General features: G+C 40.6%; 1 protein-coding gene across 4 annotated transcripts in view; it reads right to left on the bottom strand.

The window, feature by feature from the left end:
• DCLK2 (doublecortin like kinase 2) overlaps window positions 1–14,204 on the bottom strand; it is a 132,335-nt gene that overhangs the window by 54,327 nt on the left and 63,804 nt on the right. For all 4 annotated transcript variants that reach the window (XM_081134091.1, XM_081134092.1, XM_081134093.1 and 1 more), the window contains exon 3: window positions 968–1,070. In XM_081134091.1, coding sequence (XP_080990217.1) covers window positions 968–1,070 — 103 coding nt within the window. The remainder of the gene's footprint in view (window positions 1–967; window positions 1,071–14,204) is intronic.

Genomic DNA, 14,204 nt, shown 5'->3' with positions numbered 1-14,204 from the left:
GGGAGATTTCATGCTGAAATCTTGAATTTTGAATTTTTAAAAGTCAATGGATCATAGTATTTATTTGGTATTATGTTTCTCTAATTCTGGACTGTCAGAATCACTACAGACTGGAAAGGATCTACCTTTGGTCTAATTTTTGAAAAACTAACTTTCCTCATTCATGAAATTAAACAGTGAGGTTGTATTTCTAATATCCCTCTTCTCTGTGAAATGTTATATCTGTATGACTTTACCTCATTAAAGATGAAATTGACTTTATCAGTGAAAATAATCACTACTACTGTAATAGGTTTAAATTAATTCAAGGCAACAGAATAAAGCAATGATTTCCAGAAACAATAACATTTGAAATACCAAGGTTATTGCTAAATAGTTGAAAACTCCATCCACTAGCTACAATCAAGAGAAAAAGATTATCCTACCCTATAGATGGAAATTGCCTTTTTTCCTGCATATATAAACAATGCACGTTATTGCTTTTTTTAAGTTGCAAACAAAATAAGGTAAAAAGAGACCTGAGATAATCACTATTAACAATTTGGTTGTTATCATTTTATGTATCTCTTTATGGACATATATATGTCTTTATGGACATGGAAAATGTACAACTGTTTTAAGTTCAGCACTATGCATACAATTAAGGTGGCACAGCCAGCCCCCATTCTGAAAGAGGGAAGAAAATTCATTCCTGGGGCAAAGCAATGCAGTAAAGAGACAGAACAAAATTGCTAAGAAATGAAAAAGACTTAACTACTGAATTAGGTGTGTGTGGGGGGGGGGGTGTTTTTTTTACAACTAGGTAAATACTTTCATTTTATTCTCTACCTCCAGTAATCCAAAAAGAGTACTGCCAATGCCATCTTCCTCAAAGATGACCTGAGGACCACTTCACATGCACCAAGTGTAGTGCTAAATCCCAAGCCCCCATGTCAGGGTTATAGAAATGGTCCATGGACTGCCTTACCGCTGTGATCCAGGACAAAGTCATCTTGGGCATAACGGAATTTTTCAGGTCCACATGCAATAAAAACATCATCATCACCAAAAAAGTCTTGCAGGCAAGTAACCTAAAAAATAAATAAATAAATAAAAATTCAAAATCACACCCAAGAAATAAATTAGAAACATTAGAAGTAAAATTAAAAGTCAGCAAAATTAAATCCATTTTCAAGCCTCGCCTATGATATTGAGTTGGAATGAAGAGCTGTTTAATATCACATTTCCAAGAATATTACTCTTCACAGGGTGCTTTCAGAGTGTCCCCTGACCTCAGAACAACAGAACGAGGTGCTCAAAGCTGGCATCAACAGTCCTGCTTTAGGGGTGAAGTCAGGGACGCACACACAAGGTAAAGCGGCGTTTTCCAGGTCTCCGGTTAAGGGGCCTGCAAAGCTGGGGTGGATGGTGGTCTTCCCTCTTAGTTTAGTCTTCTTTACCCTTCCTCACTCTCCTGGCAACTCCGCCTCCCAGCATGTCACCTTGGCCATGACCTCTCTGTACCTCTGGTACGGTTAACCTCTGGATGTTTGGGGGACTAATGCATGAAAACTGGTGGGAAGGGTACCAGGCATTTAAGTAGAGTATTCCCTCTTGATCTGAGGGGGTACGTTTCAAGACCGCTCAGTGGATGCCTGAAAGTGTGGATAGTACCAAACTATATTTACTATGTGTTTTTTTCTATACGTATACATATACACCTTTTCACTTAAAGGAAGCACCACTTACGCCTTCTCTTTGGCAGGTTTGAATTGCCAGCATCACTACATTTGTGCCTTGGGGTCATGATTAAGAAAAATGAGGGTGACCTGAACACAGCACTGTGATACTAGGACAGTAAAGGGCTTCCTAACCTCCAGTCTTCAGTGCTGTAATATAACACCTGTTAGTTAAGAAGAGCTAACTTAATGAAAATAGCATCCCATTAAATAAAATATTCAATACCTAAGAATATTTCATGTTTGGACACTTAAATGATTCTATCTTTAAAGCAAAACATATTTCTTGTTCTTTAACTCTGGTGGTCTGTTTGTTCCTTTTATCATAAATTTTAAAACTGAGAGTTAACCTTGAGTAATCGGCCATGTCACTAAATCTGACTCAGAAAAACAACATGTCAATACCATGAATAATGTCTCTAAGTCATTCTTAACAAGGGTAAGGGAAAGGGCATCAGTTTAGAAGACCTCCTGTTCGCTGCCAATTCCTTCTTCAGTGCAAGAAGCCCTTCAGGGGTAATGGATGTTATGTGGCTTATAAAAGAAAGCCACACAAATGAGAGGAAAGCAGTATTTCTGCTAAGGTGCAAAATTAAAGCAATCAGCAGGATCTAATGGGGAGACATCCAACTGAGAAATAATATATCTATGGGAGCATATCTAAGCTTTCCAAATGAATGTGGGCCATTTAAAAACAGTAATTTTTCCATCCTTCGGTAGACAGATTAATTAGGTCAAGGGGACTAGGTGGCAGCCATAATTTCAGTGCTAGTTCTTAACAGGTTGCCACATCCATTTTTCTTTTTCTTTCCCTATTTGGCCTCTGTTAAAGGATATAGAAACAGATGCAAAGGCTTGAGGTCTGATAAAAAGACTATGCATGTACTGGGAGCATAATAAACCATTTCCTCAAAAGAAAAAAAAGATAGAGGACACAGAATTGTCATTTTTTTCTGGACACTGCTTTCTGAAACAGAGGAGGTCTCCACTTCCTTACCCATTGGCAGTCTTTGGAAATCATGTATTTCTTTCCCTTTCCAGAGTTACAAAGGAGTTGATGGTAAAGGAGGTTAGGTTTCTCTAAGAGCACTTCTTTCTACACAATTCTGAAGTCCATTTTAGTTGGTAAAAGAAGTTTACATATTTATATTTTTGGAGACTTTTGTGAAAGTGGAGTGCATTCTTCTGAGGGGGGGGGGGGAAGAACACTATTTTAAGCAGATAAATAGCATTGTCCATTGGGGATTTATTTCTGTTCAAGTTCACCTTCATATGTCCTCAAAGAAATCTTCAACAAAATCTTCATGCCTACCAAATCCAGGTGTTCACTCAAAACTCTGGAATTTGTCCAACACAGACATTATGACTGAGGTATTTGCCTGGTTTTGTGTTCGGATGTCTCACTAGACTCTGAGCTGCATACATACAGAACCACTGTCTAGCTCATCACTATAATTCTGGCAGAGTTCATGGCACCTAACATGCAGGCTTTGTTCAATAAATTTCTGTTGAATTAAAAAATGCTTTGAGTCCCACTTCCTATAGGGAACCCTCTCTAGAGGCGACATTTACACTCTTTCTATGAATTCCTATCAACCCATTATCATGCAAAGCAGTCCTTGTGCTAGGATTTATGATGTTGGTTTTCTGTGCCAAGATAATCTATAAACTCCTTGAGTACACCAGCCAAGTCCTATAGCTCCTTAAAGAAGCTATTCAGCCAATAGTTGATCAAATTTTGGCTCTAGTTACCTTAAAATAACTTTCTAAAAACTCATCTTAGATCATGTAAGTTCTTTGAAGAATTAAATTTCTTTCATCATTATTTCAGGGTGATTTGAGAAAAATTACTTGTGAAATCTACTACTAGAACCATTCAGTAGAGGGGATTCAAAGCAAAGTAATTTGCTATTCAATCTTCCATTTGTTGCTACTTAGAGACTTGAGGTTGTATTTAATAACGGACTTCTGAGATACTTTCCAAACGTATTTTGTTGAGCATTTCCAAGATCTGATAAAAATGCAAAAGAAACATGATTGGGTCTCAGTGACAGACTTAAATGGGCATCAACTTTTATAAATAAGAGTCAGGGTCAAAATCTTAGCGTCCTTGAAATGTCTCTCTTGCGGAACAAGGACCACATTTTGTAGAAAAAATAATGTTAATGATAGATAGCAAGACTGTAAAATGCATCTTGGAATTTTTTATAGATTTTCTTTCCTTTTAACTGTGTGTGTGTGTGTGTGTGTGTGTGAGAGAGAGAGAGAGAGAGAGATATGTTGAGAATGAAAGCACACGCCTCCTGTTGAAATCAAATCCTTTCATTACTCAGATTTAAAGGGCTATTGCTACTGAAGAGCAGTTAAACAAAAAATTTTTTTCTAGTTTACTTCTTAAGAGGATTTGAAGGAGCTCAGAAATAAAGTCCAGTAAATGGCTTATATTTGAAACTAAAATTATTACATAGGCTTTTAAAAAAAAATTATCTTTATTGTTGAAGGTATTACAGGTATCCCATTTTTTCTCCCCATTGTCCCTCTCTACTTTGTTACCACCCCCTCCCCAGGACTTCATCTGATTATTGTCTGTGTCTATGGGCTATGCAGATATGCATATAACTTTTTTGGTTAATCTCTACCCACTCCCCACCCCCCTTCCCTCTTCCTTCTGAAATATGACCGTCTGTGGCATGCTTCAATGTCTCTGGGTCTATTTTGTTTATCAGATTATTTTGTTCATTAGCTTCTTCTCAAAGAAGACCCTTCAACATTTCATATAATACTGGTTTGGTGGTGGTGAATTCCTTTAGCCTTTTCTTGTCTGTGAAGCTCTTTATCTGACCTTCAGTTCTAAATGATAGTTTTGCTGGGTAGAGTAATCTTGGTTGTAGGTTCTTGCTTTTCACATTTTGAATATTTCTTGCCACTCCCTTCTAGCCTGCAAAGTTTCTGTTGAGAAATCAGCTGAGAGTCATATGGGTGCTCTCTTGTAGGTAACTAACTGCTTTTCTCTTGCTGCTTTGAAGATTCTGCCTTTGTCTTTAACCTTTGGCATTTTAATTACGATGTGTCTTGCTGTGGGCCTCTTTGGGTTCCTCTTTGGGACTCTCTGTGCTTCCTGGACTTGTAAGTCTATTTCTTTCACCAGGTAGGGGAAGTTTTCTGTCATTATTTTTTCAAATAGGTTTTCAATTTCTTGCTCTCCTACTTCTCCTTCCAGTACCCCCATAATGTGAATGTTGGTACATTTGAAGTTGTCCCAGAGACTCCTTACACTATCTTCATATTTCTGAATTCTTTTTTCTTTTTGCTCTTCTGATTGGGTGTTTTTTGCTTCCTCAAGTTCCAAATCACTGATTTGATTTTCGGTGTCCTCTACTCTACTGTTGATTCCCTGTAAATTATTCTTTCTTTCAATTAGTGTAGCCTTCATTTCTGACTGGTTCTTTATGATGTCATTGATGATTTTACTAGTTTCCTTAACAGTCTTACTAAGATCCTTGAGCATCTTTAGGACCATTGTTTTGAACTCTGTATCTAGTAGCTTGCTCCATTTCATTTACTTCTTTTTCTCGAGATTTCTTCTGTTCTTTCCTTTGTGACATGTTTCTTTGCCTCCACATTTTGGCTGCTTCCAGGTGTTTGTTTCTATATATTAGGTAGAGCTGCTATGTCTCCTAGAAATGGTAGAGTGGCTTTGTGTAGTAGGTATCCTGTAGGGCCCAGTGGCTCAGCCTCCCCAGTCACTGAGCTGGGCCTTCTAGGTGCTCCCCTGTGTGTGCTGTGTGCACTGTCCTGTTGTAATTGGGCATTGATTGCTATTGGCATCACTGGGAGGAACTGACCCCCAGGCCAATCAGCTGTGAGGACCAGCTGCAACTACAGCCAAAGAGCTGCTGTGCTGGAGACACTCCTATGGAGTAGGATTTACTTCAGTGGAGCTTTGTTGTTCACTGAGTCCCATCCCTTGAGTGTGTCACTCGTGGGTGTGAAAGGGTTGTAATCCAGTGTGGTCGAAGCTGACTACCGGGTACATTGTCTCTAGGGCCTCCCAGGAAGTGCAAAGTCAACCTTTGCCTGTGCCCTGCCCAGGGCCACCCAGCATGAGCTACACAGTGATCCGTAGATAGCTGCTGCTAGTGCTGGGCTTGGAGGTGTCCAGGAGAGGCAAGGCTATGAACCAATGCAGGCTGCCACTATTGCCAGTCCTGGGGCCACTTATTGAGAGGTATGGGGAATGCTGAGGCCAGTTGCTGCTTGTTTGACAGATTTTAGGAAAGTCCTAATCATGAAGCTAGATAGTCCACTTGCATAGAAATGGCTTGGATGAGCTTGCAAGTAGGGAGGGGTGGGGTCTCCAGGAATCACCAGGGCAGGGTGAAAGGTGTGAGCCAGATTGATAGAGATTCAGAGAAGGCACCTGCCTGTAGGCTCTGTGTAGGGAGGGCTTGTCAAAGGAGCAATGTTCTCTGCCAGCTCTTCTGTCTGGGAGAAAGCTGCCCTTCCAGCTCTCTCCCTGATTCCAGGCAAGTTAGCTCCTCCCCGAATGTCCCAGGTTCCTTTCAAGCTGCTGCCCTGCACTGGAGCGCAGAGGGAGTACAACTGAGTAAGTCCATGCGCCGGCCCTTTAAGAGGAACTGCCTGGGACTCCAGCAGCCTCCGTGTCACTCAGTCCAAAGTTGTGGGGACTTATCTTCCCAGCACTGGAACCCTGGGCTGAGGGGTTTGATGTGGGGCTGGGACCCCTCGCTCCTCTGGGAGATCCCCACAGTCGAGATATGCCTCCCGGTTTTAAACCGAGGCACCTGGTTGTGGGACGGATTCAGTCCTGATCTTCCCACGTCTACCCCCTCCTATTGGTCTCCATGCTTCTTCAGTTCCCTGGTTGTAGGACTTCCATTCAGCTAGACTTCAGGAGGTTCTGAATGATGGTTGTTCTGTATTTTAGTTGTAATTTTGATGTGGTTGTGGGAGGTGGCAGGTACCGCGGTTACCTACACCACCATCTTGATGTTGTCTCTCTCTCATTATACAGGCTTTTAATGGAACTGCATTAATATCTTTATTGTTTCTTCCTAAGAAATGGTCACATTACAAGTTTTCAAAAGGGAACTGCACTTAATTTTGAACTCCACCCAAAGGCTTTTCTACCATATATAATTTTTCCATCATATAGAAAAATAGAAATACAGTGTTTTGATGCAAAGAAAATCATAATGACAATTTTAACATATCATAAAGGATAAGCCTAAAAGCTGCTGAGCCCTTATCTATCTATTGCTAGCAGGGGACACTTAAAAAAAAAAAAAAAAAAGACTGCCCTTGCAGATACTTAAAAGCTATAAACTCAGCAGACTGACTCTATCATAACTAACGTTATCCCAGGCACCTACCACCACCACCGCCTTTATTTTTTTACCAGTCCTATCTCTAGAATCTAAGATCTGCTTAAACAGGGAAACCATACCTGAAATAAAGAAAAGGTTAAGTCACTTGGTTCCTTTCAAACTGCTAGGAACAGCAACCAGAAAACCAAATTCACAGATCAGTAAGCAAGGGCTGAGATTCTCTCATTTCTTTACTCTGGAGCCAGAATATAATTAGCATAAATCCCCTGCTTTGTTCCCAGTAAATGTTGGCTGGCGCACAGTTAGGGAAGGATTCTGTTGTATAGCAAAAAGCAAGCTACTCAGAATAGCAATGTTTTTCAGCTTCCTGTAAAACCATTCAGCCAGGCCCTCACCAACCATCTGGTTACCATGGAAACAGAACTGAAGCTAAAAGATGACAGTACTTACAGTAAAAGGCTTCCTAATTGCATCTACAGACAACTCCCTACATTTGGTTTGCTTCTATTAAAAAATACTGGATCTAACCTTCCTTCTCCCACTATAGCCTCCTTATAAGGACTATTACTAATCGTGACTAATCATAGAACCTTGAAAGCAATGATTTGGTTTCAGGAAATGCCTCTATCAACAGGATGAAAAGATCTTGAAAAATTCATAGATATTCAGCTACCAAATGTATTCTGGGAACAGAGACAATGATCACTCTTCCTGTTAAAGAGGTAATTTCTGTCTGACCCTCTGACTGCCCCACTGAGGGCCCAGTTCTTAAATTCCCACAAGAAAAAGTTCCAAATCTGCTCTAGAGCTTTCCAACAAGGGAGGGAGGCTGGAGCAAAATTTTAGAAGAATTAGGGTGAGGAAGTCAGGAAACCTATTAAGCCAACCAACGTGAGATTTCCTCTAATTCTAAAGTCTGGAGCTAAACATTTTCAAACAGATGTGACCAGAGCCTGAGTCAATGCTCTCCAGGACTCAGTCATCTTCAAACAATAAACAAAAAAGAAAATCATCAATGTTACAGAAGAGGAGACTGGGAACCATAGTAAAAGGTGACAATTTTCTAACCCCAATCTTTCTGTTACCAACACGAAGGGAAAGGGAACCAGCATAGAATACCTAACTATACATTGCACACAATCAGTCTCATTTACACATGACTTGCACTTCACCCTCAAAATAACCTTGTGAAGTTGGCATCATGATTCCCATTTTACACAAAAAGAAACAAAGGCTCAAGGAGGTTAAGTAACTTGCTGGAGGTCACACAGCCAGTGAGGGAGGAGCTGAGATCTGAACCCTGCCTGTCTGGCTTGGAACCTAGTCTTTGTACTTGACCACACATTGTCTCCCTAAAGAAGAAAACAGTGTGATTTACAATCTACGAAAGACAACATAAGACAGTTTACTGAGATAAGTCAGAGAAGTTTTTATACTTGTCTAAAATCCAAATAACCAGACCATTTCTCTATGTCTTACTTTTATGAAGTAAGTGAATGACAAGTATGCAAGCTTATATCTAGAATTTTTTTTTTAAAGGATCAACTTCTAAGTAATGTCATAAGGTCAGCACAAGTTCGGGCCAACCTCCTATACTTTAGGGAATACCAGGAATGTTCTGAAACTGATATCTTCAAACAAATTGGCTAACTCTTTCTGAAAACAAATTAAAAGCACACGTTAGAATCATATGGTTTTAAAATGGGACTCCATTTGCTGCCAAACTAGAAATTTTAAGAGTATAAATATGTATTACAATTATAATCTTTAAATTTTTAACATAAAGGCAAAACTGCCAACATTGTCCAGACACATATTCTCTCTACACAAAAACCCATCGTCGGATTAGTCTACCCCTTTGGCGTCAGTTTAGCATGTGGTGCACACACCCAGGTAGCCAAGACCCTTCCTTGGAATAGAGACTCAGAGAACCATCAGCTAAGGTGCTATGAAAAAACTCTGTCCGTTAATTTTACATCTGTCCTGGAAAACACCGACCATTCGGCACTATCAGTACAAACAAGTTACAATAGGGCTATTTAGATTTAAAGGAAAATCATCCCTATGTTAAAAAAATTCATATCCTCTTTCTATGTTTCTTTCATTTAGTTTTTTCTTCCTCCCTTGCTATCATGGTCTGAACTTTCACCTCTTACATCAAAAAGATGACCCCCATGCACCCACCTGACCGGTGTGGCTTAGTGGTTGAGTGCTGACACATGAACCCGGAGATCATGGTTCAGTTTCCAGCCAGGGCACATGCCCAGGTTTTGGGCTCGATCCCCAGTAGGGGGCGTGCAAGAGGCAGCTGATCAATGACTCTCTCAACATTGATATTTCTATCTCTCTCTCCTTCTCCCTTCCTCTCTCTAAAAATCAATAAAAACATTTTAAAAAAAAAACACCAAAAAAAAGACCCCCAACAACCCTTTAACAGCCCCTCTGCCAACTTCTAATTGTCTGAACTTAACATTTGGTGGGCTTTGGAGAAATATTTCTAGTTTAGAAAATTAAGTGTAAAACAAGAGTAAACTGGACGAAGGTTAAAGACTTTAATTGGAAGGAAAGAAAAGAAACTTTAGTGCCCAAATTCCACTGTCTAATGGCCAGGCTCCCTCTGTGTGTATTTCCTAGTTTTAAGCTGTGGCTCAGCCCTGATGAGGAGGCTAGATTTGAGTCCCAAATAAATGGAGGTAGCTCCATGCTGCAGAAAACGTAAGATTTTGATTTCTCTAGCTGCATCTATTTTCACATGACAAGAAATCAAAATTTTCATTTAAATCAAAAGTTTTCATTTAAATAAAAATTTTCATTTTCAAACCAACATAAATCCTACATGAAAAGCAAGGAGAGAAATTTCTCCCAGTGCGGTCTTCTCTGCAGATGAAGGTCTCGCTCCACAGCCAAAGAAATCCTCTAAGTTGCGTGCCTGTGGCTAGTCAGAAACGGAAAGTATGCCATCCACTCCAATTATTCACGGCAACATTTTAAAAAATGAAATCGATATTGGCTGAGGCAAAGACCACAATTAGACTTTTTCTGTTTAAAAGGCACCTGTTCCTGAAACACCGCCAAAACTTGTTACCCTAACATATACATAACTGATTTGCAAGTTGTTAGAATAAGCACTTGGTTTAGGAGAATTCAGAGCAAGATAGCTCAGGAGTTAGATTTACTGGCTTATCAAGACCTGTTCTAAAAAATATAACTACTACCCTGGCCGGGTATCTCAGTTGGTTGGAGCACCCTCCCGATACGATAAGGGTATGGGGTCTATCCCCCTTCAGGGCGTGTGCAAGAATCAACCAGTGAATGCAAAAATGGGTAGAGCAACAAATGTATATTTCTCTCTCTCCCCCCTTTCCTCCCTCTCTTCTCTCTAAAAAACTCAATCAATAAACACAAAATTAAAATTTTTTTAAAAAAATAAATGTGAATACCTACGGAAGGGCATGTCTACTGACGATGTACCTCTACTTACATTTACATGGAACTTTAGAACAAAGATAGAAAAATCTTTTTTGGTTCCTTTTTATGGTAATTTATATATTTAAGTAATTTAGGACTAAAGAATACAGCAACTAATGCTGAAGCCCCAGAATTAGCAAATATTTTGTCATATTTGCCTCCAATCCCTTTAATATATGAAAATAAAACATTGTAAGTTAACATCTCTTTTGCTCCTGGCCCCCAGCCCAATTCTACCCTCCCTCCTGCCTTCCTTCTCCACCAACCCAAGAAAATACTTGGTTCCTTCAAAGCCATGTTTTTAGACCTTGTGTTACATACAGATGTATATATATCCACAGACAACCAGGAATATTGTTCTGTACATTGTAAAAAATCTATATAAGCAACATCATACGAAATATATCATCCTGAAATTTGTTTTCACTCAGTATTGATTTCAAAACCTAACCAGGTCTTAGTTTTTCTTTTTCCCTTCTTATTTTTAGTGCATTTGTCTATTCCTAAAGTTTTTGTTTTTAATGGATTATCATTTTACCATTTAACATGATTATTTTTTGATAAACTACAAAGGTAAATTCTACATGCCCTCAATACTTCCATATTCTTTCAAATAAATGTGACTTCCTCAGGATGTTCATTTTTGTTTCTATATTATAACCATTATAGTGACTAAGTTCTCAGATGGAGTAAAAATGTGTGAGGTGATTCATTCTTTGCCCACAGACTTCATCTCTAATTAGGAGGAAGGAACCTGCAGTAAGGGCTTGACATTTAGGTCTAGAGATACAGGCATAATTGCTATTCCAAAGAAACTGGGTTCCTTGACCTAAAAAAAAGTATAAACTCTGGAATAAAGAAATTTTAAGTTAGTAAAACTTAAAATTATTCATGATAGAGATATATCTATGCTTTCAGGAAGAAAGCTGCGAGATGACTTAAAAATACTAACTCATAGATGTAGTCCCTTTCTAAAGACAAAAGGAAAGGAAGTCAAAACAAAATCACATGTCAGATTTATTCTATACTGTAACACAAGACAGGTTTTTAAAGGCACAGGAAACTTCTGTTTCACGGGGAATGCATAAAAGGAATCCCTCCCCGAAGAATTCCATAAGCCGGGAAATACTGATGAACTGTATGCACGCAGAATTTCTTATCTTTCTCTTGCATCCAGAGACATGATATTCTTTCAAAGAAACATCTATTTATTTTTTGCAACTCTCCAGGGGTGTCAATTAAACCGGGACTGGGACCAGTGAGTAAGGGAAGTTGTCTGTAAGCATTTATCATCAAGTTATATGTCTTGCTTGGGGAGCCAGCTGTCTTAAATAACCATCCCCTCCCTGGGGCCACAAGTCTGGGCAAGAATGCTACTCATGTCAGAAACTCATGTCATGAGATTAGATTTGAATGGAAAAGCAAAGGGAACGTGGTCTCTTTTCTCCAGCTGGGATTGATTATTCCCTTCCCCAACAAGGAGGCTGTTATTTAGCCTGAAAAGAAGAGCCTCTTTCCTTCTTGGCTATTTGCCAATCCATCGTGGCACCTGAATGACCTAGAGAATACCCTGCCTGGCCACGGCTTTCAGGCCCTGAGCCTCTCTCCAGGAAGACCTTTTGGCATATTATTTCTCCATCAGTATAAACAGAAGTTACCCTTGGATTCTTGTAGCGTGGCAAGGTGCCTTGGGAACCAAGGCAGGTGCATATGGCCAGATGGAATAGCCAGACGGGGCCTTAGGTAGGTCAGCATGAGCTTGCAGCAGCCAAGGACCATGGGGAAAACATCTGGCACCCGGAGCCCGAACATCCTTCTCCCTACCGTGCCCAGAGCACCCAGCATCGCGCCCCAGTGTGGACGCTCAGGAAATATTTATTGGATGAGTGAGTGGATGAGTAGCACAGGGGCAGGGGCCTCCAGGTTCAGCAGCTCATAGTATTAGACTCATGGGAGGAGCAGCTTTTTTTTTTTTGCTTTTTTTTTTTATGTCTTTATTGATTTCAGAGAAAGGGTGGGAGAGGGAGAGGGAGAGAGAAAGAGAGAGAAACATCAATGATGAGAGAGTCATTGATCAGTCGCCTCCTGCACGCTCCCGACTGGGGTTCAAGCCGGCAACCCGGGCATGTGCCCTGACCAGGAATCGAACCCTGATCGCCTGGATCCTAGATTGATGCTCAACCGCTGAGCCATGCCCGGCCAGGCAGGAGCAGCTTTTAATACCAGCAGATACATGGAGAGAGCTATGGAGAACCACAGGGCTTAGGCAGAAAACAGATGTGAGAAGGGGAGGAAAGCATGGCTGCACGGTTGTAAGAATTTAAACACTAGCAGGATCTCAAATGTAAGCCAATGTTATTACCGCAATAAACTCTATCCACCTACGCTCTACCACCAGGGCTGGTTTGTCTCCAGCAATCTGAACGACATGAAGGGAATACTCCCGGCGCACAGGAAGGGCACAGATAGCCCCGAGTACCAGGAGCACACGGACAGGAAGACTATGCTGGGGACAGGGAAGGAGCTGGGCAGGAAAGGGCTTCTCGGATGCTGAGAGGCAGGACCACATCCGCCTTAGCAAAACGCGAAGAAATGCCAAAGCAGGTTATAGTAATCGTGATGTAGTTTACGTGCAGTGCAACAAATTATGCAAATACACACAAATTACAACTATATAAATGCATTAGGTCATTTTTAAAGACCAAATAGGAAACCTTCACAAATATGAGGCTTGGGCCAAATGGCCCACAAGGTCCTCACCGCTGGCTGGTGAGAGCCCTGGCAGGGACCCACGGACGAGTTTCAGTCTGGTGGAGGACAGCCCTGTTCTTTGTCCCCATTTCTCACCTCTTCTGCCTTAGTCTGGCTCGAGTCCCAATTCTCCACCACAGAAACACCGGTCTCGTGCCCCTCCAGCTACAGAAGGACTAGCTCACACACCACGAAATGAGTTCCGTCTCTACTGTCCCATTTCAGGATGGCAGTCACTGCCTCTGTTCAGCGTGTGGTGGTCTCCTCAGCACTTCCCAATAGTATTTGGAAGATCAAGGGGGTATCTGTGGCTGAAATCCTCCTGGGCTAAGTAATCTCACCAACATGGGAAGCTGATGAACCAAGTTTGTAATGTGTTTTTTAAGTGTCATTTTCACTTAAAAAACAATATTATTTCATGATTTATTCATAAACATGGTGTTTTTGAAATGAGTGTGCAATTTTAAAAATCCAGGTCCCCCTTCTAAAATGAAGCATTGCCATAAAACAAATAAGAACAGAGTGTGCATGTGTGAGGGGGTGGTAATGGATGAAAAAGGTGCCAGTTATAAAGTTAGTCACAGGATGCGAAGTACAGCACAGGGAATATAGTCAAAATATCACAATAACTATGTATGGTGCCAGGTGGGTACTGGACTTACGGTGATCACTTCATAAGGTATATAAATGTTTAATCACTGTGCTGTTACACTTGAAACTAATATAATAATGTATATCAATTATAATTTTAAAATGAATTTTTAAAAAGTGGCTCACAGTTGCATTTATTTCCAAAGGCAGTCCCAGCTTCTGATAAACAGGACGGGTCTGTGTGTGGCCTGGCAGGCAGTTTTGAAAAAGGGGACAGGGCCATGTTATGAAGAGAGAGGCACCATCTCTGCATTCTTCACTGCGTAGG

The sequence above is a fragment of the Miniopterus schreibersii genome (genome assembly GCF_964146895.1).
Source record: "Miniopterus schreibersii genome assembly, chromosome: 4".
Lineage (NCBI taxonomy): Eukaryota > Metazoa > Chordata > Mammalia > Chiroptera > Miniopteridae > Miniopterus > Miniopterus schreibersii.
The sequence above is the reverse complement of the archived record's forward strand: the minus strand, read 5'-3'. Positions and strand labels throughout refer to the sequence as shown.